At 41.5% G+C, this 22,956-nt stretch overlaps 1 protein-coding gene across 2 annotated transcripts; it reads right to left on the bottom strand.

The window, feature by feature from the left end:
- Positions 1-754: 754 nt before the first annotated feature.
- eea1 (early endosome antigen 1) lies at positions 755-22,952 on the bottom strand. Of its 2 annotated transcripts, XM_023269961.3 has the most exons (30): positions 22,793-22,952; positions 18,998-19,075; positions 18,762-18,874; positions 18,603-18,657; positions 18,445-18,510; positions 18,288-18,318; positions 18,099-18,203; positions 17,678-17,799; positions 16,363-16,518; positions 15,435-15,449; positions 15,048-15,164; positions 13,297-13,635; positions 12,058-12,207; positions 11,510-11,629; positions 11,107-11,310; positions 10,757-10,957; positions 10,503-10,616; positions 10,150-10,305; positions 9,904-10,043; positions 9,394-9,724; positions 9,142-9,243; positions 8,858-9,052; positions 8,503-8,685; positions 8,079-8,264; positions 7,857-7,988; positions 6,365-6,550; positions 6,045-6,283; positions 3,728-3,848; positions 3,539-3,637; positions 755-3,450 (listed from the first exon to the last, which is right to left on the bottom strand). In XM_023269961.3, the coding sequence occupies exons 1-30, from the start codon at positions 22,814-22,816 to the stop codon at positions 3,328-3,330; spliced, it is 4,203 nt and encodes a 1,400-aa protein (XP_023125729.1). In that variant the 5' UTR covers positions 22,817-22,952; the 3' UTR covers positions 755-3,327. The 2 variants fall into 2 exon arrangements, with proteins under 2 accessions (XP_023125729.1, XP_023125730.1); XM_023269962.3 differs by lacking the exon at positions 15,435-15,449.
- Positions 22,953-22,956: the final 4 nt, after the last annotated feature.

Genomic DNA, 22,956 nt, shown 5'->3' with positions numbered 1-22,956 from the left:
GCAAAGAAATGAGAGATCGATTGATTTGTTGTATTTATCAAAAACAGGTGATTAATTTTCAGATGTCTTCATTTGACAAGCTTTTATGGACTTAAATTCTCATCCTTTGCATGCAAACAAAGACATCCATCCAAATGGGGAGTCAGTATTTTTTTTCCAGTATTAGTAACACCTGTGTGCACTTAAAATGTGTACATGTTGATTCCATGCTTTTTTAACCCTTGTGTTGTCCTTGCGTCATTCTGACCCCAAATAAAATCTTTTGCCGTCGTATACTTTTATGTAAACAAGGTCTATTTGGCATTAAATTCCAAAACGAATGGAAAAATTTGTGGCAATGGGTTGGACTGAAGTCAGACTAAAGATCTAACACTGATTTTAGATCTGATTTTTCCCTCTGTGGTCATTTTGACCACAGAGGGAAAAAAAGGTGTATGGCAACTGGGAGGACATACGAGGGTTAAAATATCCATCCATACATCCATCCATCCATCCATCCATCCATCATCTATACAGTGCTCAATCCTCATTAGGGTCACGGGGGCTGGAGTCTATCCCAGCTGACTGGGACACACTGGACAGGTCACCAGTCTGTCACAGGGCTACAAACAGAGACAAACAATCACACCCACATTCACACCTACAGGCAATTCAGAATCATCAATTACCCTCAGCACGTTTTTGGACTGTCGGAGGAACCTGGAGAAAACCCACGCATGCATAGAGAGAACCAAACAAAGACAACGCAAAAAAATAGAAACATACCGTAGGTTTTATTTAGGTTTGTCATGACAATGAATTAGAAAATCAACTGGTGCATATGAACATAAATTACATTACACTTCTCTCATCCATTCAGCTGAACTGAAGTCATGCTGACTCTGGTGATAACGTGGTGCAGAGCCACCGCTAACAGTTAGCAGTGACGTGCAGGATGTCGGCCTAAGGCACACCTTCACAACCACCGAAAACTGATGACTAAACATGGAGAAAACGTGTGAGCCACAGGCCAGTTAGGTCATCATGCATGATAACTGACAGCAACACGAAGCAAGCCACAATTCAGTGTGTACACGTCTGTGGTGCCGCTTTGTAAAAATGAGTAAGACACTGATGAATCCACACGGTTTCACTGTTGTCATGTTTCTACATCCACAAGTGTTATATAGTTCATCTTTCTCTTTCATTACAAACATTTACAAAGATAATTACGACAGCCTTAATATTAATGAGCAGATAAGTACATTTTGGGGCTAGAAATGCTGAAGCCTGTATAAAGTTGGTGGTCCTACGTTTGTGGCTGACTCCTCATACAGATGAGCCCAGAATACAATAAGGTGCAAATCATCTCTCTAGATTTCAGGGACTGTACAACATGATAGATCAGTCACAAATCCTTAATCAAATGCAGGCAAAGATACCACATTTGTGATGTCTATCGTTTAGAAATAGTGCTTTTCCTGTGCCAATCTGAGGTAGACATAACGAAACCAAAGCAATGCAAAAAAATAAAATAAGAGACAGGTGTTTTTGAGAGATTGCAACTGAGATGGACATTCCTTTGTAATGAGCACACAAGCATAAAGACCAAATTTGCCTGAAATAAGCTGCTTGTTGCAAATTAGCGCGCACTGTCGCCTGGTTTACAGTGTCATCACCTGCTCCGGTCTACTGACAATTGCACAAGAGATCTCACCAGTATCTGTCGACGATTACAAACAAAACGAATTCTACAGTGTTCTCAGCTGCAGGCCAGTTGGACAGAGAACCGACAGTAACCGCTGTACCTGAAAGCAGCAACAAAGTCCCCAAACGACGCGCCAGAGAGATACTGAGGTTCTGAGCAGCCGACATTCGTACAGCAGCAGGCCTAAACTCTAAAACACACACTCTGTTACAGCGACTTCACACACAGCCACAGTTATTGCTTCGAAGCAGAGCGCAACACACACACACACACACACACACACACACACACACACACACTCAGCTACAGCAGTATAGTCAGTGCTGTTAAGTGGAGACAAGCAGCAGGAAAAAACAAAACAAAACATGCAGGCACCTTCAATGACTGCATTACCAGTCTGAGGAAAGCACCACAATTTGTAGAAAATAACACACAAAGAGAAATGTGGCACAGAAAAACAAAACTGTACATAAAAAGCCTCTGATCGCCATAAATGCTGTTTTCAAGATAAAAATGTCAGACCCTGTGATTTAAAACTCAAAAGCTTTTCAGACGACACTTAGAAAAACACTGAAATATGAAACAAACTCAAGGCTCTCACCTTGGCTGTTTTCCTGCTGCAGACATTCTTTGGTCATGAAATAGGCTGAATACTTAACTTCTACAGATTCATAAACACTCTGCCGCACAAAGGAAACACGCAGTAACTGATTTGAAGTCCATTTCCGTATAGAAAATAGCTGGTGAACACATCGACTGGATTGTTTACTTTAGAGCAAAAATCACCTAAAACCTCTGAATGTAATCACTTTACTACACAGCACAGAGTTACTGGAATCATCCTACTGCTGTTTACCTTTGCGAATAAAAAAACATAATGCATATTCCTCAATTTAAAACCTCTTCTTTATGTATTTATGAAATCCTGTACACAAACATCAAAATAAACAGCTGACAAACTAACTAATCTTAGTAGGCTTGTTTGGGCTAAATGAACAGCTGAAAAACAATCTGCATCACACACACTAATCAGTTAAGTTGACAAACTACACAAAAATAGCAATTAGTCGAGTTTAACTTTGTTGCTATAAAAAACAAGATTTAATTCTCTTAGTTTGTGATCAGATCGAGTTATATACAAACAATGTGTTACTTGCATTTACCTTTGTAGGGCAGAAGTTGTTCACAATATTCCCTCTTGACCTTCCACCTCCTGACGGCTGATGCCAAAGTTTTCACAACGTGCAAAGCAACCACCTCACAACTGCTAACGATGCCAAACAACAATGGAGATGTGAAGATGAACTTAAAAGAGACGGGCGGCGTTTTTAAATGATCTCTGTCTCCGCTCTCTGGCAGTCCACAGGAGTAGCAAAGGCACAAAAACAGATACAGACAATCCCAACCGATCCCACCCCGTCCCATCACACGACTCCAGCGTCTCCTCAGTAAATACCTTCAGTTATTTCCCTCCACACCAGAGCCGGAAGTCGCGTGCAGGTGGGAGTCTTTCCACTGGGTCTGCCCGTTATAGTGCACATTTAAAAATGACAAAGACATGCCTTTTTCTGCCCACTGGAGTAGAAAGGGATGGGGAAGAGGGTGAGGGGGGACTTAAAGGGATGAGTGGGAAAGAAAAATCAGCCTTGGAGCTCCTCAAAGCACGTCTCACACACCCGTACTGGCTTTTTAGAGGACGGCGTGAGGGCGTTCCTTGACGAACACTCTGCACAGAAGATGTTTCCACAATGTCTGCAGTGGTGCTGAGAGGAAAATACAGACAAGGTAGGAACTTATAACGATACACAACTCACAAGAGAGATACAACCTTCAAGAAAACCTCCTACTCACCTTCCTGACAGTGACGGTAAAGCCTTTCCCACAGGCCATGCAGTTCTGCACCTCGTGATCCTCGGCCCACTTTCTGGTCAGACTTTGTGACTGCTTGATCTAAAGGTACAAACAACAAGAGGGACAATCAGAACTTATTTGCGCCGTGAAGCCATAAAGCACACATTTTGAATTCTGTTTGCAGCTGACCTGAAGCGACTGGTTCTCTCTGCCGAGCTCTTGCATGGCTGCTGTCGTGTCATCCAGCTTCCTCCTCAGTTCCACCACTTTGGCCTGCAGTTTCTCAATCTCACCTTCGCCCTTCACACACCTGAAACACAACCACAGAGCACTGAGGACTTGTGGGTGTTTGTGTTGTTCAGCTGGATAATTTCCGGTCACTACTTGGCTGGCTGCATAATCAACATAAATTGATACTAGAATGCACAGAGTTTATGTAAAATACTAATGTCCTCTAGAGGACTTTTATTGACTATTGCTCTGGTCTGCCATAAGGCTCAAATAGACAGAGTAAAGCTCATTTCATTTCATTTTGAATCACTTCAATGCATATTTGCTCACACATCCAATAACCATACAGACTTTTAAGCAGTTTCAACTTTTCTACTTCAGTATTGAGTAACTGACAGGTCTGAGCTAATACATGTTTTCAGGTGTCACCTGTCTGTGCTACATTACAAGCAGAGGTGAAGGCGTACATAGAGTGGGAACACACTAGTTCTCTAACGGTTTTGTCACCACTCTGACATCCACAGTATGTGGACTAGCAGATATATGTCAGCACCTATCTACCATTCAGATTTGGAAAGCAAAAGAGCGCACTACAAAGTAAGTTTGACTGATTTTTTTCTGTCAGCTGGTTGACAAAACCTAAAAGCAGCATCTTTTTTTGTCAACTTAGTATTCCTACAGATGTCTGTACGCTGACAAAAACAACAAGGTGTTTGACATCATTCTACTCTTCTTCCACACAAAATGAACAGATCATGTGCTGCCAACTTCAACCAGAGGAACAGGCTGTTAAAGTGGAGAACTATGAGGAAAATAAACATGTAGTAGCGCAGTTATTGCATGTGATGTAAGAGCAAAACGCTGATGGAAAACTGTTTACCCGTCCTCCTCTTGCGTGGCTCTTTCTTGAGGAGTGCCACAAGGTTCAGTTCTTGACCCTACTCTGTTCTTCCTTTATAAGCTGCTGCTTGGGTCCGTCATAGCAAAGCATAATCTGTCTTTCCACTGTTTTGCAGATGAATTTCACATTTACCTACCAGTGCAACCAACAGAAAGTGAGGCACTAAGAAGCGTTACTAGCTGTACTAGGGACATTAAGGTTATGAATTTTCTGCCTTTCCAACTGAATGCTTGTAGGTTCTTGTGACAGTCTGTGCTACTGTAACTGCACGGCTTCATTCGGTGGTATTGCTAATGCGTGGCTCCACAGGTGTGTAAATACAACACACTGCGAGTTGAGAATCTGAATCACTCAATTTGCGAAAGGGAGATGTTTCTTACAGTCAATTTAAATGCCAAACTCTGAACGTAACCTTCTCCAGATCAGGTTAGCTCCACAGCATCAGTTACTATGGTGATCTAACAGGTTAAAAGAGAGCCACCTTTGTGACATTTAAAACTCTGACTCTAACCTCTATAGTACAGTCCTCAGGTGTGTTTATTCAATGCAGTTCCACTCTCTTACACTTGTTGGCAATGTAACATGTCTCACGCATTGTCTAGAATAGTTTCTGATGCAACGATGACAGATTAGGGGAGTAACTGCTGACAGTACAGAATACTTGGAGAATCACTACAAATGCTTTGTTGAGCGTTTTACACTGGACATATTTAGACCTGAACCTGCTGACTGATATGGACTGTCTGTTCATCTATCTAATCAGCCCTTCATGCTCTGCTCTGCGCTTTGAAATGATTGCTATCGTGCATTTTCCTTTTCCTTTGTGGTTGTGCAACAGCCTTTCTGGGCCATTTAATAAATAATGAATTTAACATTCATTAGCATTTGCTATGCACAGTAAAATAAAATGAGATTCTTAAAAAATTAAGACTGTAAATGAGTGAATTTCAACTTTGGGCAAAAATGTCCCTGAAGCAATTTTCAGCAGCTCAGGATTAGAATGTTATAATATAGACAGTCTTATAATAGGCCTTATAATAATTTAATCAGTGTATTAACCAAATTTAATTTAATGCAGCCTGATTGTCTTTTTTCTTGAAACTGGAGGCCTGTGCTTGTTTTAAACACAAGTCTCAGACACACTGGAACAACCTCATTCTTGTGAAGTTCAACATAATAAAATCCTGTTGACCTTGGAGGTCTGCGGCCGTCTGAGAAGCACATGTGCAGTGAAAACCTACTTAATCTACTTTTCTTTTCAAAAGCTGACTCTGAGCACTGAGGCATTTTAAGCACATTACAAAACCTTTTAGGGTTTACTGTATATTTTTGAAACAAAGAGTTATTTTCTGCAGGGACACCATATCCACTAACCTTTCCAAAAGAGCCCGTCGCTCATCCTGGTTGTTCTGGACGGTGGCCTCCAGCACAGCAATCTCTCCTCTCAGCTCATCCGTCTGTTTCTCCAGTTCACTTACTCTCCTCTGGCTGCCCTGCCATTCCCTCTTCAACGTGGCCACGTTCTCATTCAGAGCCGTCACCTGCACACCCAACTTAGCCTCTGCCTCCTCCCCACGCTTCACCTGCTCTTCTCTGGCTCGTTTTTCTGCCGCCTTTAGAAGGAAGCATTGACCATCAGAGGAACATCAACCATCAGAGCAGCTACTATTATTACATTCCCAAAGTGAGCCTACCAGCTGATCCTGCACATCCTTGGTTTGGCCAAGGAGCTGCTCCTCTCTCTGGCTCCTGCTGTCCTTGGTGGACTGATGTTCTTTCTGCTCCTGCTTCAGGGCTCCCTGCGCCGCCTCCACCTGACCCTGCAGCTCCAGTTTCTGCTGGATCAACAGCTGTTTGGCTTCCCGCAACTCAACCAGCTCCTGAAAACCAACAAATATGTGAATTAATACTAGGAATAGACCGATTATCAGCCAGGCCGATTATTATGGCATTTTTCCGATTATCTGTATCGGTATTTTTACATAATTTTATGTGCTATTTCAGGTCTAAAACAGCCATCTCTCTGTCTGTCTGTCTGTCTGTCTGTCTGTCTGTCACCACTCTGTGGTCTCAGAAATGTCTCTAAAGCTCAGCCTGCAAAAATGGAACAAGACACACAAGCCGCTGCCACAAACCAGGAAATTAGCATCTCTCACAGTGGGTACAACTGTTATTTTATTTATTTAGTTTATTTTATTGACCTTTATTTAACCAGGAAGAGCTATTGAGATTAGCCAGCCACACAAAATCTTAAAAGTTCTATAAAACAGATACATGATACACTAATAAAGAATAAAACAATAAAACAGATTGACAGCTATTCAAGGACAGTGACCTCTCAAGAAAAACATTGACATTCCTCCTTCACTGTATTCTTTATGATATTCTTAAACTCATTTAGCTGTGCTAATGGCTAGCAGCTAAATTAGAAGGCAGCCACAGATTACCCTGAAACAGAGTCTGGAAAAAAATAATTAACAGATTTAAGATATGAACCTTAGTGGACAATAAAAGTGACAGAAGAGGGAAGATTAAGAAAACAGAAGAATAGCAGACAATACTGCAGGAGACAAACTGATCAATCTCAGCTGATCCCACATAAACAGAGGACAGCACCTAATGTAATCACTCCTCATTCTATTTTACATATTCAAGTATAGTCTCTCTTATTATTGAAGAAGCCTAGTTATGAATGATAGGACCCTGTTATAATATACTGCTAAAACATTACAATGAATGTATATCGGTGTCAAATACCGCCCCCATTGATTACCAATAATTAGTATTGGCCAATCTCTAACAGACACAAAAAACTTTTGTCCTCTGAAGGCACATACAGAGTCTAACTAAAAAGCAGTAACTCCTTTCTGAAAACAGCCTCACAGAAGGGGTTAACTTGTAGAATGCTTGAGCGGTTATCATTCTGACAAACCTGAAGACAGATTAGAAGAACTCAAAAATCCAGGCTCATGTCTAAATGTCAACTCAGGCATGCTCAGTTATGACTTTAAAGAATGTGGCGCTGCCGTATCCCTGAGTTAAGCTGTTTACATAAGACACCAGCATGGGAAGTCGGACATGTCAGCCAGTGTGGGAAATAAAATCCAGGTCAGGGATTAAACTTGTTTCTAAGGTACAGTTTCAGACATTCAAAGTTGTTGCATGGAAGTTGTTATGAAATCTGACCTTCTCACTCTTCTCTTTTAGTGTTTTTAACTCAGAAGTCAGTCTGGTGTTGTTCTTTTCCAAAACACTCTTGGCTTTGTTCAGCTCCTCCACGTTGCTCTTCTCCTTCTCCAGTTCCTCCTTAACTTGAGCCTAAATGAGTAAGCACAATGTAGAACATATCAGAGCAATAATATCAAGTTGCATAACTGTGAATGTTCATGAGTTAAGAGCTTGTCAAACCTTTTGCTTCTGTAGCTCCTTCAGAGTTTGTTCCTGCTGCTGGAGCTTCTGATCCCGCTTGGCGAGCTCCTGCTCCAACGAGCCACGGCCCGTTTTCAGTTCCTGGATCTGAGCCTCTAAACCTGTCTGATGGGTTCGATTAGCAGCCAGCTCCTCCTGGGCCAGGCTCAGTTTCTCCTCTGATGTCTACAGTTAAAAAAAGTTTAAAACTCACTTATTTAGGAGAGAAATGATTAAAACCAGAACATTTTATTCATTTGTTTGCATTTTTCCGAGATCAATACTGCTTCTAGATGTTAATCCATAACTGAGAATTGAATAAGACTGATGCACTATCACAGCTTCTCTGTCACCATCAACATGACCTCCTTAATTTAAGGTACCATCTGCCCTTATTCCTGTGACTGGTTCTGTTTAAGCGTACCTTAAGGTCTTGACGCAGGGCAGAAACCTCAGATTCCTTGCCGTAGAAGTCGGACTGAAGCTTGGTGAGATTTTCTTTGCTTTGCTCCAAGGCCTTCTGTAGCTCTGCTGTCCGGCTCTTCTCAGAGGTCAACTCCTGGCCGAGTCCAGACACCTGGGCCTTCAGCTTAATCTCCTCTTCAGCCTGCAGATGAGAGTCAAACATACAAATTCATTAATATATATATATATATATATATATATATATATATGAGATTTCAAGATCATCATCGGTATTCAAACTGCTTCACAACTCAGTGGCGGGAAAAGTTAGTAACAACATAAAACACACGTCTTCTAGTTGAAATACTACTTACTTTCTTGACACCGACTTCCTGCAGCTGTGTCACTTGGCCCTTCAGTTTCTTCACTTCCTCCTCCAAGGACCCCTGGGTCGTCTTCAGTTGTGCCCGCAGCTTCTCCAGCTCATTCTCCTTTTCCTTCAGGCTCCCCTGAGTCTTGGAGTGCTGCTGTTCTAATGAGGTCAGCTGCACTTTCAACTTTTTCTCTGCCTGACAGTTTAAGACACGCATCAGACGTTTAGGTGTTGGATTTTACACAGTAATGTTTGATCTTCCATTTTTTTTCCTCAGGGGCTTACCTCTCTCATCTGCTCCAGCTGCTCTTTAGATTCCTTCATTGCCTTGGTGGTGGTCTCATTATTTTTTAGAAGCTCCTGTCTTCCTTTTTCATTTAACTTTTCCTGGGGATTAAGACAGATTAATGTTGTGACTGATGCCTTGGTATTGTAAGCCAGTGGTTACTTCTTATTCCTTCTTGCAAGACAAATCTCCAAAGTAGAAAAACAGCAAAATAGCAGCATTTGATGCACATCACAAGTTAATGAACATACCTTCTCCTCCATGGCTGATATATGATTCTTCTTCTCAGTATCTAGCTGACTCTGACTTTCTTTCAGTGCCTTATTAGCCTTTCCTAGACTCTCCTGTGTAGAGACAAGCTCCTTTCTTTGAGCCTCTTTCTCCTGTTGGGCCTTTTGTAGATCTGCAGCCAGACTCTGAGCCTTTCTGTCCAGCTCTGCATGCTGAGTCTTTCCCTCCTGAGTCACCTTGTCCAGGTTGACCTTCAGAGTGACTATCTCCTTCTCACAGCGCTCCAGTTGCTGCTGCACGTCACTCAGAGCAGATGCCTTTTTCTTTAATTCATCTTGCAGATTTGCAGCCCTTTAGCAGAGACATGAATGTTCCATTAGGGGTTATTCAATAAAATATAATGAAAAAAGAAAACAAAGTCCTCACTCATGGTTGTAGCTTTGGCAAAATACAGTTACTGAAGGGTATCACTCACATAAAAATCTATAGCATATATATCAAAGCTAATAGATAAGTAAAGTTAGTCTTACCCTGCTTTCTCAGTTTCAAGCGAGCGATGTAGCTCCTTGGCTTTCTTTTTAACCTCTGAACTCTCTTTCTGCAGCTTCTGTACTTCCTGTTGTGCCTGGTCTCGTGTAGTCTGCACCTCACTTACTTGTGACTCCAATTTCTGTCAGATAAAACATCAAGCTTACTCATTAAAACACATTATTTGACATTAAAAGCATGAGAGGCAGTAAAAATAAAGGCCAGTCAATCACGCACTCAACACACACCTTATTAAGGCCCTCCAGCTGCTCTATACGCTGTTCTGAGGCCAATAGTTTGTCTTTGCATTCCTTCAGACTGGTTTCCAGCTGAGTGCACTGCTCCTGTCTCTCTTTGAGTCTCTGGGCCTGCTCCTCCAGCTTCTTCTGAACTTTATTCAGCTCCTACACAAGACAGCAAGATAGGTTGCAGGATAACAGTGATAAAAAAAGGTGAGGAGGTAAAGGGAGAAAACAACACAAGAGACGTCAGGGAGTGACTTGCTCCACTGTTCCTGTTTTCAAAGGAATGAAATCCAGTGTATTACAAAGAAGACATCAGGGCCTCCAGATTTTAGCTGTGGTGCAAAGGGGAGGCTAACCTGCTGTTTGTCCTGCAGTGCATGTTGAGCAGTCTCCAGGTTGTTCTCCAGGTTGGCCTTCTGTGCTGCCTTGGCGGCCTCTGCAGACAACAGCAACTCTGTCTTTGCCTTCAGCTAAAGGAAAACAGAACAAAAACTGTTATTTTGCTCAGTGAAAAATAAAATCTATAGGATATCCTGTGTTTGAATCAGCCCTTCCATTACAGTCGATGAGACACTGTCAGTGACACTGACATGCTTATTTAGAGGCTTACCTGAGCATCCAGCTGGGCTACTTTGTCCTTGCTGTCTGTGAGTTGGGCGGTGAGTTCAGTGACCGAGGTCTCCAGGGTGTGAGCTCGGTCCTGGGCTGAACGCAGCAGAGTCTTCTGCTCCTGGACCTGCTTGTGAAGGTTATCCTGTGCTTGTTTGTTGCTCTCCGATTGGTTCTTCAGCTTGTCTGTCAACTGTGTCACCTTCAAGACACACATATAAAGAAAAGGTTATAAGCTCAGACATTGACAGTCAACAAAGCTGTTCTATATGCTGCCAGTTTATAATCCACACCGCAGGTATGGAAGTGAGATACAGCAAAATGGAATAAGGTATATGTGTGTGCATCCACCTGTTCCTGTAGTGCGTGGTTTTTCTCTTTTAGCTGGTTAAGGACAGCCGTCTCTCCCTCCCCGGCCTGGATCTTTGCACACAAATCCTCTCTCTCTGCTTCCAGCTGACTCACAATGTCTTTACTCTTCTGAAGCAGAGCCTCCAAGTTCTGGATCTTCTGGTCTTTATCCCCAATCTGACGCAACACCTGCTCCAGGTCATTCTACGGCATCAACAAAGATCACACGTAGTATTTTGCCCAGTATCTTTATTTTGAAAGCATTCTTCTGTTGAGGTGATGTTGCGTATATACCTGTGGACACAGTTATTTTTCCCAAAACAAAAACTTATGTCTCTTGGCTCTATGCTCACCAACATTACTATCAATGCCTCAGATGGAAGGGTTTACTGGTGAGTAGTACCTGTGCCTCGCGGAGTTTGCCGTTGGTGTTTTGCTGCAGTGCCTGCAGCTCCTGGTGCTGCTGCTTGGCTTTCTCCAGCTGGTGCTGCAGGTCTGTGTTCTTACTGGCGTTTTCCTTCAACTGATAAAAACAGAACAATTATTATCGATTTCACTCTATATTTCCCCCTTTAACCACACACATTGCTAATTTCATTGCCGTTTCAGCGTCAAATGAAACTGAAATGACATACAATCGTATATGAATGAATGAATACAATCGTTCTACAGCAGCGCCATGAATCTCTTCAAGGCTTTTATCTTGTCTATTACATTTTTCAGATATTTCAGTATCTCTTTTTCCCCATCATTGTCTGTGTTTGAATCACTCTACTTCTCAGTTTTCCCTAATAAAAAACCTAAACTACATCTTTAACTGTGCACGCTGTATGTTCTACCTCCCAACACACTCATAATCAGAGACATCTATGTATAGATGTTCTGATGTCTGTTTTATCACATTAATTCTTTTCCCCTGCAGTGATCATTAAAGTTTCAGCGGATGCGTACCTGTTCTTCTGCACGGGAGAGTTTGAGCTGCAGGTCGGCAGCTTGCTGCTCGCGGTCCTTTAGTTTCTCCCCAGACAGCTGCCTCTGTTCTTTCAGTCGACCTTGCACCTCGCCCAGCTGCCTCTCTGCCTCCAGCAGTTTGGTGTGCAGCTAAAAGAGTGCAGAGACAGTGGTGAAGGCAAGAAACACAAATGTTACTTACATGAGGAAGACAGATGTTTGCATATCACTTTGACTTTGTTTTTGTAACAGAGTAGTACACAACATTTGTACATACGCTACAGAAATTTACTTATGCTTCATTCTAAATCAATGTCCTTAAAAATATATTTTAAAAAAAGTTGTATGAGCTTCTGCCAGTGTGTTCTCCAGACATGTTTTCATGGCTGAACCGCGTAAAATGCCAAACAGCATGAATCATGTTTTATCAGTGTTTGTCATGATTAAATACATTTAATGTAATAAATATTAGAAATAATACAAGCAAATCATTGCTTTTACAATGAACTCCATCAGTATATCAACCACCATGTATTTACAGTGTACAAAAGGAAAAATCTGGTACATTTCTGAGAATTTCAGATGGTGATAGCTGTTGTCTATAAATATTTCATACCTTTTGAAAACAAACTCAGTATATTCCATGACAAATGCCATACACAATATATTACAAAAATCTATCTAAAATTTTTTTGTTGAAGAGGTACCAACAGCCTACAGTGCTTGGCAGATTTTTATTTATTTATTTTGCTTCAATTGGAAAAACATTATGAGCCATGTTAAAATACCATGCAGATGGATGACACATTAAGTGGAGAGAAAGATGAAAACAGGATATTATAAAACCATTAACAGCGTATCATGTTCACTGACATGTGACTTGTCCCCTTACAGGGAAGGGTCAGGGGAGGTTGATGGCTTTTCTAAATCTCCTTTATCCTGTGATGATCCAGAGGTGCGTCCTCATTCATGGGGCTTGTGAAGTCACTGAATAATTTGATAGTATATATATAGTACAATAATATGAAAAACACATAAATCACATGATACAACCCTCACTGTCATCACATCTAAACCCAAATAAAGTGCCAAATCAATCATCATGTAGAGTTTAGAAGCCCATAGACTCATCTTTCTAGGACACTTGGTATTGTTTATTTTGGTCATCCGTCTGCATATCAGGTCTTTTGTGTTTCTGCATACAGTAGACTGTGTGAGTACTTTTTCTGCCTCACTCACCTGACTGATCTCAGTCTGCTGCTGAGCACCTTGGCTTTCTTTTTCTTCTCTCTGGTGTTCCAACTGTTTCCTCTCAACCTTCAGCTCTGCATGCTTCACCTCCAGCTCTGCAATCTCACTCTTCAACCTCGCCACTTCCTCAGCCCTCTCTGTAACCTCCGTCTGGGCCTTCTGCAGAGAGGCCTCAGCCCCTGTGGCCCGAGCCTGGAGCTCTTGAACCTCCAAATCCCTCTCCCTCAGGCTGTCTTGGACTCCCTTCTTGGCAGTTTTCTCAGCTCCCAAATGCTCCTCCAGTTCTTGGTACTCCTTCTCCTTACGTGCAAGCTTTTCAGACAGGTTCTGTGAGAAGAATAGAAGAAAACATGAGGTCGATTTGCTCCGGCTGGCCAGAAATTTAGGTATTATGGGGATGAAAGCGGTTCATGAATAGGAAGAGATAGCCAGGGAGGACTTTTATGAAAAAGTTATTTGCTTCTTGAAGCAGTAGGTTTTCATGAAAAAGGATAAAGATTACCAATGTCTGAAAGGTTAATCAGAAACTGTTATACTCACTAATTAAACCACACTAGAACGTGGACCATTTGTCATTTCTAAATTAAAACTATTGGCGTGATAGGAGCTGCAACAAGTCCCGAACACCCACAACCCATGAGATACGAGCAATGGAAAAGAACAGTCGCCTGTCAAGTCAAGAATAAAGCGTGGTATGCCACTTCCAGAGGACAGTTTACGACACAGGACTGTACAGTACTTGCCCTGGTCTAAGCTCCAGCAGTAAACTTGGCAACAGGGTGACAAAGAACAAAATGTTGTTAATAGGGGAGCGTGCTGCTAACTAGAGACTGTGACAGGGCACCAGGACTTCACAGACGTCCAATAAACCCCTGCAGACCACCGTAACAGCTGACTAACATTAACAACCGACTGTAGCGACTTTCTGTTTTCCCCGTAATCTTTTGTTCATCCCTCTCCTTCTCACTGAGTTGTTTATGCTCCTCTCTTATGTTATTGTCACAGCTCCATGCTGTGTCTCTCCCTTCTCATCCTGGAGTTACTGACCAATGAAACCCCTCTTGGTTGTTCACCTGTCTGTCCTTAGTCCTGATCCTTTTTGTCTCACTATCTGTTCCTGCATTTCTGTGTCTATTCTCATGAGATGAGTATCTGTATCAGCTCTAAGGGTATCCTGTTTCGAGGAGAAGCGCCAGGCAGAGGCAGCACACTGGAGATCCACTTCTGTAATCCCCTTCTTACCCGGAAACCCACTTGGCTAGAGGACGACTGGCGCATTTGATGTGAGAAGATTTAATGCCTGGCAGGACCTCTTGTGCTACATTCTCCAGTTCCCACTGCACCAGTGCTGTTACCTGTGATTGTATTTCACCCCCAGTGATGGAGTTGGCAGCACAGCGATGCCCCTGCTGGTTTAATTATAGTGTTGCGTGTGATTTTTTTGTCAACATGTCTCGGTTGCCAAAGACAGTTGGTGACAGCAGGGCATTGTGATGCGACCTGATGCTGAGCAACGGAGGGGGGTTTACAGAAACTCAGATGGCGTGCGCTGTACTTGCATAGCAGCTGGTAAGGCTCGTTAACATTACTGTAGTAAAATTAAATCCTACGCATTCTTACTATGCAACAGGTGTCATGAAAAGCGTGTTTGTGCCCACAATAATTTGTCCAGAATCAGAAAACTGTCACGTGGCTCTAACAGGTGTAGTTGCTTGGTGCTGGTGGTGTGGATGCGTTACCTGACTTTGCTGCTGCAAATTATTCAGATCGCTCTGCAGCTGGTGAATCTGTTGCGTGTAGACGGCTGCTTCCTGCGGGCCTTTCTCCAGCTCTGCTTTTAGTTGGGATATGGTCATCTGTAATACATTAGACACACGGGTTAAACGGGTCTAACATCTAAAAGGGATTGAGTGTATATTCAAGAAACTGAAGCACCACTGGGAAGGACTGACATAACCAAAAGCAAAATCAACACTGATTAGTAACAACCAGGCTTCACTTGCACAAAAACTCAACAAGAAAAATGAAAACAGAGGTTTGAGAAAGAATATATAATCCTGAAACTCAAAGCAAAACTCCAAAAGATGAAATTAAATCTGGGGCCAACTTCAAACGGCGCGGTTTACCTCCAGTTTACGAATCTTGAGTATTGTGAGTGTTGCAGAGGGAGACAGTATGTAAGAAGCAAGAGAAGAAGGGAAAGAGACACAGGGACAAAGGTAAGTCATGAAACAGCAGCAAGCAGCCTAAAACATGAGCCGCTGGACTGAGAGAACAAATGACTAATGAATTTTACTATCATTCATTGTCACAAATCTCGCCATGGCAGCATTAATCGGAATATTTTATACAAAATAGGGCTTGATGTGTTTTTTTTTCTTTGTACTATTGCAGAGGCAGATGATGCATGAGCCTGAATATAATGTTAACTCTTATTTTTTAGACATAATCTTAACTCAGTAAATTATCATTACTGTCTCACACAACCTGCAAACTGCAATAACACCACTTGTTAATTATAACTGAGAACCATTATGTAATCAAAAACCAGACATTAAAATATAACCAGAATGTGGTTCTTCAGTGTGTAAAAATGTGAAGTTTTCCTTGTAAGATCATTTGCATACAGAGAGGTTCAGGGCCTGAGGCGGCTGAATGGAGCCCTATAAATACTCCTCTCCTTCTGAGATCATAATGCAGGAAATAAGACTGAATTATTCACCAGGCATTAATTAATGGCTGAATTAGGCACAAAGCCATCTGTTATGACATAACTACTGAACATCTGGTCTTTTTCATAACTTATTTCAGAGTTGTTTCTGAATATGAATCTAAAAATCTGTCCTTTGCTGAAAAGTGAAGTTGGTGGACTGAGAAATTGACAGGTGAAACGAAAAGAGGGGAAAATTAGGACGCCTATTATATTTTACAGTGACGCTACAGTTTTGTGGACAATTATGTGAACTGTAGAAATTAGTGTGCATGTTTATGTGCTTGAGAAATCTGGGAGTGGCAGCTTATGGTGCAACCCATCCGGTGCTTTGGCCTCCTCACCTCTGAGGTAGTGTAATTAGCCTGCAGCTGTTCGTAATGGTTTTTGAGGCGTTCAGACTCCTCCTCTCTCTCTCGAGTCATACAGTCCATTAGTGTCTGCACCTGCACCAGCTCCTTCTGCAAAACCTCCACGTCCTCAACTCCTGGCCGTTGCAGCTAGGGGGCAGAGCAGAGGCACTGTGTTAATCAGGTGGGGACTGGGTGGGGGAAAAAAAAAAAAAAAAAAAATCGAGCCAAAGATGTTTTGGTATTGAGAAAATCAAAAGTTTTTGCTTAGAAATGGTTCAGCTGCTCAGTTGTTTATAGAAGTTAACAGGCATGCATGCTTGCACAACAAGTCCACCACTAATTTATCAAACAATAGTACAGCAAACATCAACAGAAGGTTTTAGAAGTAAACGGATATTTGCATGAAGCCTCTTTGAACAGATAACATAACTGAAGGTCTCAGTTGACATAATCGTGGCCACCACAGAAACCTCACTGCTTGTTTAGCTTATTTAAAAAAAAAAGAAATTATAGATTAAGCTCTTTTTCTCATCACCATAACAATGATGAGGGGATCTATGTGGCCAGAAGCTGTGTAGATTTTTAAAATATTCCACTACATGTGATTTCATTGTTTAAATCATTGTTCCTTCAGACTCTGAAGAACATTTACTACTTAAAAGATTAAAAAAAGATCAATAAAAACTTAGGACATTTCCACGCTTTCTTCTTTATAATGAACTCGAGTACATTTGAGCCGAAAATCCAGTTCCATAAGTGTGAATCTTGTGTATGGCACCTGGGCACAGTGCAACAATCCATTTCTAAATCTGTTTAGAAGAGGTGGATTCAAGTGTGGTACAAATCGGGTGTGAAAGCTCACTGTACAAACATCAGAATATCTACAGCTGATATTGCTGTCAACATTTCGTTACTGTCACTTTTTTCCAAATATGGCCAGCTCCAAAGAATCACTCTCTCAATCAAATTCAACAACATATTTGTTACAACTAAACCATCCAAAAGTCAATTAGACAGAAGTCACAATAATTCTGTCCTTCATGTTTGTGTATCCAAAACAAAATCAGCAACTCAAAGAAGTACTTCATAGTAAAATTAGCAGCAGTTATCACTTGAAATTGTCACATATTTTTCTCTGTATATAAACATCGCCTGGATAGTGACGTAGGCATACTCAGGTATGCAACATTAATGTAAATACAGGCCAGTGGAGAGGGGAGGCCGTCGTACTTGGGCACTGTACAGTTCAAATAACATCTCATGTTCAATTGAATTGAATTGAATGTTGAAGTGTGCGTTTCTGTACCAGTTCTGTTTGGAGTCTCTCATTCTCCTGCTTGTCTTTCTGCAGTTGTTCGTTCAATTTGGCAAACCTCTGGTCAGCTGCTTCCCTCAGGCTTTTCTCCTCATCGTAGCGGGACTTCAAGTCTGTCAGATTAAAAATTAAACAAATAAAATCACATTTAAAAACAACATATCAAATACATCACTTGTTTATGTCATCGTATTTACCCAAAGTGATTCAAGGAAAAACATTACCACAGTCTGAAATGTGACTATTCCTTTCTTTAGGCTGTGTTGAACAGTGAACAACAACTTGTGTAAGACTGGATAAAACACAATGGACGGATTGTGGGGAACAGTGGTCTAGTAGAAGAGCACTTCAGTTTGTTAAATGATGCAGACCCTCAGATACAGACCTCCCAGTTTCTTGGCCCCACACTAACCTACTATCTCCGTGGCCAGCTGGGCAGCCTTCTGCTCAAACAGGTCTTTCATTTGTTTGATGTTGAACTTTTCTGTCTCGGCTTCATTCAGTTTCCTCTCAAGTGCTGTAGAAAAAAAAACACCACATATTAGAGGCTGATGATTTGGGATACATTTTGACGTGTATTTTCTATTTTTATGTCCCCTACCTGCATCCTCTGAGCTCACCGGTCCATCGTTCTGTGGGATTTAGTAAAAAAGAGGAAGATGTACAGTAAGAGTAAGCATTGGCATCTTTCTTTAATAATTATATTGAGAAATCCACCTCTTCGCTACAATAGATGTTAAATATCTGGAAGGATTTACTTGCTTCAGTTGTCCTTGGACTTTATCTAATTCTTTCTTTAGCTCTCCAGAAAACCATCTTTCCTCCTTATCAAGAGAAAACACAGGCACACGCTATAAAGTCTTTGGATATAAACATTTACATCATCTTTGCAACAGCCACAGTTGATCATCTGTACCTTAAGAGAAGCATGCAGGTCCTGAACCTCTTGCCGCAGCATTGTAAGGTCTTCCCTAAAAAGGAGGAAAGAGAGGATTCATGAAAATACACAAAATTAAAATCCGCACAGTGAGGTCAGTCTCTCAGTCGTAATTCTGAACATAAATATTAATCTCACCGGGTGGGGGCCACATGAGCGGGGAGGTCTCCGGTGTCATGGAACAGCTCATAGTGTTTGAACAGCTCCTCGGCAGAGTTGTGAGACTTCATGCACTGAGGACAGATGAAGCCCTGCACAGAGACACACATCATAAGAAAAAGAGTCCCAACACCTTCAAGTTTAGTTGAAGTTCAGTTTACAGGTTACAAGTAAAACAAAGCTCTCAGATATGAAAAACCAAACATCCAAGTTACCTCAGACGTCTGGTCGTGGTTCAGGTCTGTGCTGGGCTGCTCTGACTCTGCATTCTGGGAGCCTCCCTTCCCAGGAGTCTGCAGAACAGAAAATAAGGCATAATTAGCAGGAATGTAAACAGATGCACTCAGTTTATCATATGCATTTGTTTAATGGCTGTGTTGGCTGATAGAGGCAATTAAAAAGTAGCATGGAGTGGGTTTTTTCAATTATTTTGAAGCACAATTGCCAGTTTTGTGTATTAAGCATACTACATTACAGAGACAGTCAATCGTTACATGTACAGAATGTCTATATATGTATATATCTGAATCTGATGTTTGTGTTTTATACTCATATTGTTCACATTTAGGGAAACATTTCAGAAAAGTGAGGCTTCCCAGAAAAAAAGGCACATAAACATCTCAAAAATAACTATGCTGGCTTGGTGTGACTTTAAACAAATATTATGGGAACAATACGTTCCAACCTGCAATATTGCGGAGTTCCCCTGTTGCCTATTTAAGTAGTATGTGGTAATTGGTCGGTAAAATCACACATTTCATGTTTCCATGTTTAATTACCTGACAGCTGTACAGTACGATGGATGTAATTAAATTTCACTGGCAATGATAAACTGAAATAATTATACACTGACACCTTTGGTAGAATTTGAACCTTAGCTGTATGTTGATATGTCTGTGTCAGCTTTTACCCATTTGTCAATGCAAAACTGCTTAAACTTTGTCAAGATGCTTTGAGATAATGAGTAAACAGCAGCAGCAGTTTCAAGCCTAGCCACATATTCTGGACTGGATTAAGGTCTGGACTTGACACCAAGATTGTTGTTTTATGGTTGTGGGTTTCTGTTTGGAACTTTGAAAGTAATTTCTTTTCCAAGCTGCAGTTCACTTGCAACTGCAATATTTTTCTGTAATTATGTTTTCCATGTACATTCACAAACCTTTCATGCCTCTGTATGATGATGCCACCATCCTGCTTTGCAGCAGGGATGGTGGGGGTCTGCTCTCCTCATAAATACACTGGTTTTTGAGGTCAGGACAGATTTATAGCAGTAATTACAGTTTTTATGAGTGACCTTACATTAAGGTTTTTGACTGCTGTAGACATTTTACTGCATCCTTGACCTAACTTGCCCCCGTGTCACATTTCAAAAACCATGTTGTGTGCATGTTTGGAAATTTCCATATTCTTTATGACAGTTTAAGGAAGGACAACACCTAAGAAGCTGTTACACCTTTCAGACAACTATATCTAATACAGGGATCAATGTTACAGTTCAGCTTTGTGACCGTTGAACATTATGTGAATTTTACAGTTACTATACGATAGTTCACTGGGTCACATTTGGCTTAGAGTGATTACACACACATCACTGCACCACTCCAAATACTATGCATTCATGCGATGGGAAATTAGACAATTCATTTCAACGCAATGTGTTAGAGGGATGAAAAAATACAGCACCAAAGTAGGAATGACCATCAGAAATGATTTCAGTCCACTGAACTGAAGCACAAACACATTAGTGGTCCACTCACAGAAAGGATTTGTTTGGGCAGGTGTTGGTCTGCATGAATGAAATGTGTGCTTGTGTGGGTTGGTTTATGGGAGTTGGGGATTGAGCACTTTGAACAGAATCATCTCAGAGGTGGCTGGAGGGCTGACAAACAAAACACCGAAGGCTCATTGCATCACTGAGCAACCTTTGACTCTTGTCAGAAATACTACGAACATAAATCAGCACTACACTGAAAATCAAAAATAATATTATTAGCGATAAAAAGCTAAACAAATGATTGACAGCCTTTAATTTTACATGGGTGTGATGCATGAGAATTATCCTGTCGCATTAACATGATTTTCCCCCCTCTTTACTACACAATTTAACCTTTTAAATTTTAAAACATGTTGAAGCCTACTTGATCAGAACTACAAATATTGGTCAAAGGTGGTAGAGTAGCTCTACAGTTATAACATTTGTAATCATTATCTTGGCAAAGCAGTCTACAGATTGAAGAATGTTTGTCCCCAAAAAAATGACTCCGTTGTCAGACCATATTATAAAATGAGTCTGTGGTTTCAGACCAGGAGAGATGTGAGTTATGGACCTTCTATACTGAACGCAGCATGTAATATTTTATTAAATTCAATCCATTCATTTTAATGTAGGGGAATAAGCTTTTGTTGTTCCAGCACATGGCATCTCTACAACAGAATGGAAGTCATGAAAGTACGCACCATTTTGGCACAAGTCAGTCACACATTTGCAATGCATGGAGTTAATGCGGTTGTTGATGCTGCTTGTGGAAAGTTGTCTCACTCTTCTTGAAGGGCTCGGCAAAGTTGGTGGACATTTGGGGAGACAGGATTGTGTTGTCCGATACGTCCGTCGAGAGCATCACGTGACAAATTGTCTGTCCTACAATCCTGTCTGAAACAACTCCTTTTTTGATGACAAATGGTGGAGCTGTGGACATTCAAGTACCTGGCTACAGCTCCGACTGACCTGTCAGTATCCAGCATGCCAACAGCTGGTTCTCATCATTCTCCTGTCATCTGTGGCACTGTGTCATTTAAAAAAAGCTGCATTTTAAGGCATCCTTTGATAGTTACGGGTCAAAGGAGTTGCTGTGTACTGGCCTGATCGTTGTGCTTTAAAGCCACTCCTGACTAGGGTATCAAATAACTCAGTGTTCCAGATTTTGCCACCAGTTGAACATGTTAATAACAGCTTTTTGTGCACCATTTCCAAACTACCCATTGAGAATTTGATCTCTATCTTTTACTTTAAGTCAGAAAAGGAAGAACAAAAGAATTACTTGCACACAGTGTTAGACTGTGTCTCTTTTAGGCCCCTAAACTTATGAAAAGATATGCGTCCTTAGCTTCAAGGTGTAAATAATTAAAAACCGACTACTGGATTTTGTGAATATGTGATGGGCCAATCCTATAATTATTAACAGAAATTGTAGTCGTTTGCAATAAAGTCCTGGGCTCACAAACCTGTACAGAAATTATTATATAATAATTATAGTGTATTGGACGATTTTCCTGACTAATAGGCCTTGACTTCAAAGTGTACACAATGATGCGGTCAGCAATGCCTTGTGGTAAATGTAGTCCTACGTAGAAGCTAGCTAAAACGCTAACCTGCGCTCTTTACGCCCACTTGAAACTTTAATGACAAGCAGGCAGTTTATTAAACCATGCCACCATTGACATCAGGATACGCTCAGTTAATTAAAACGGGTGTTTCTGTCCATATTGCGGTCAGCCGAGATGACACGGGTTTCCCCACACTCAGACTGTGGCTAACGTCAGCGTTAGCATAGACGATGAATTAACCATACTGTTGGAACTACAGCTAGCTTACGGTAACCATGAAAATAAATCGTTTCGGTGGCTAAATACATTAGCTAACAAAGTTTTTTGGCATTGAAGTAACCGTGTAAAGCTGTACATGTTGGGTGCATTGAATACACACACACACTCTAGCTTTACCCTGGTCCAGAGTGGCATCAATCAACTGAACCTAGTTAGCATTTAGCGGCTAACTGTGTCAACCTAACGTAAGGAGCGCTTGATGTGTTCACTCCGACAAACAAGAGGGGCGACGCCGTTCCAAATTGAGCTGAAAACTAAAAACCCCGCCCAACAGCGGCACGTTGTGTTCCAAAACATACATCCACACCATGAAACCAGACATGCACAGGCCTGCGTCTCCCAAGGAAAACGATTCGGTTTAACCAAACACTAGCAAACCCGGTGGGTTTTTCGTCCCGCAAACTTACCATTTGAAGTATTCGTCTGAGCATGGCCTCGACTGTGCTTGTCCCGACGCTAAATCCGTTTATCTGGGGGTCCAAATGCAAAGTTTACGTCCGTGAACAACGAACACCTGACCGGGCTCAGGCAGCAGCGGCGGATGGGCGGGTCATGGAGAGGATGGCTGGGC

Source organism: Amphiprion ocellaris, chromosome 3, assembly GCF_022539595.1.
Source record: "Amphiprion ocellaris isolate individual 3 ecotype Okinawa chromosome 3, ASM2253959v1, whole genome shotgun sequence".
Classification (NCBI taxonomy): domain Eukaryota; kingdom Metazoa; phylum Chordata; class Actinopteri; family Pomacentridae; genus Amphiprion; species Amphiprion ocellaris.
This window is presented reverse-complemented; position numbering and strand designations above follow the sequence as displayed.

What these genes read in the sequence shown, in the direction of transcription:
- eea1 (XM_023269961.3), bottom strand. Translation starts at nt 22,816, where the DNA reads ATGCTCAGACGAATACTTCAAATG. An exon ending in ACCACGACCAGACGTCTGAG is followed by an intron (nt 18,875 to 18,997) that starts GTAACTTGGATG and finishes GTCTCTGTGCAG; the next exon opens with GGCTTCATCTGTCCTCAGTG. An exon ending in ACCACGCACTACAGGAACAG is followed by an intron (nt 10,958 to 11,106) that starts GTGGATGCACAC and finishes TGTGTCTTGAAG; the next exon opens with GTGACACAGTTGACAGACAA.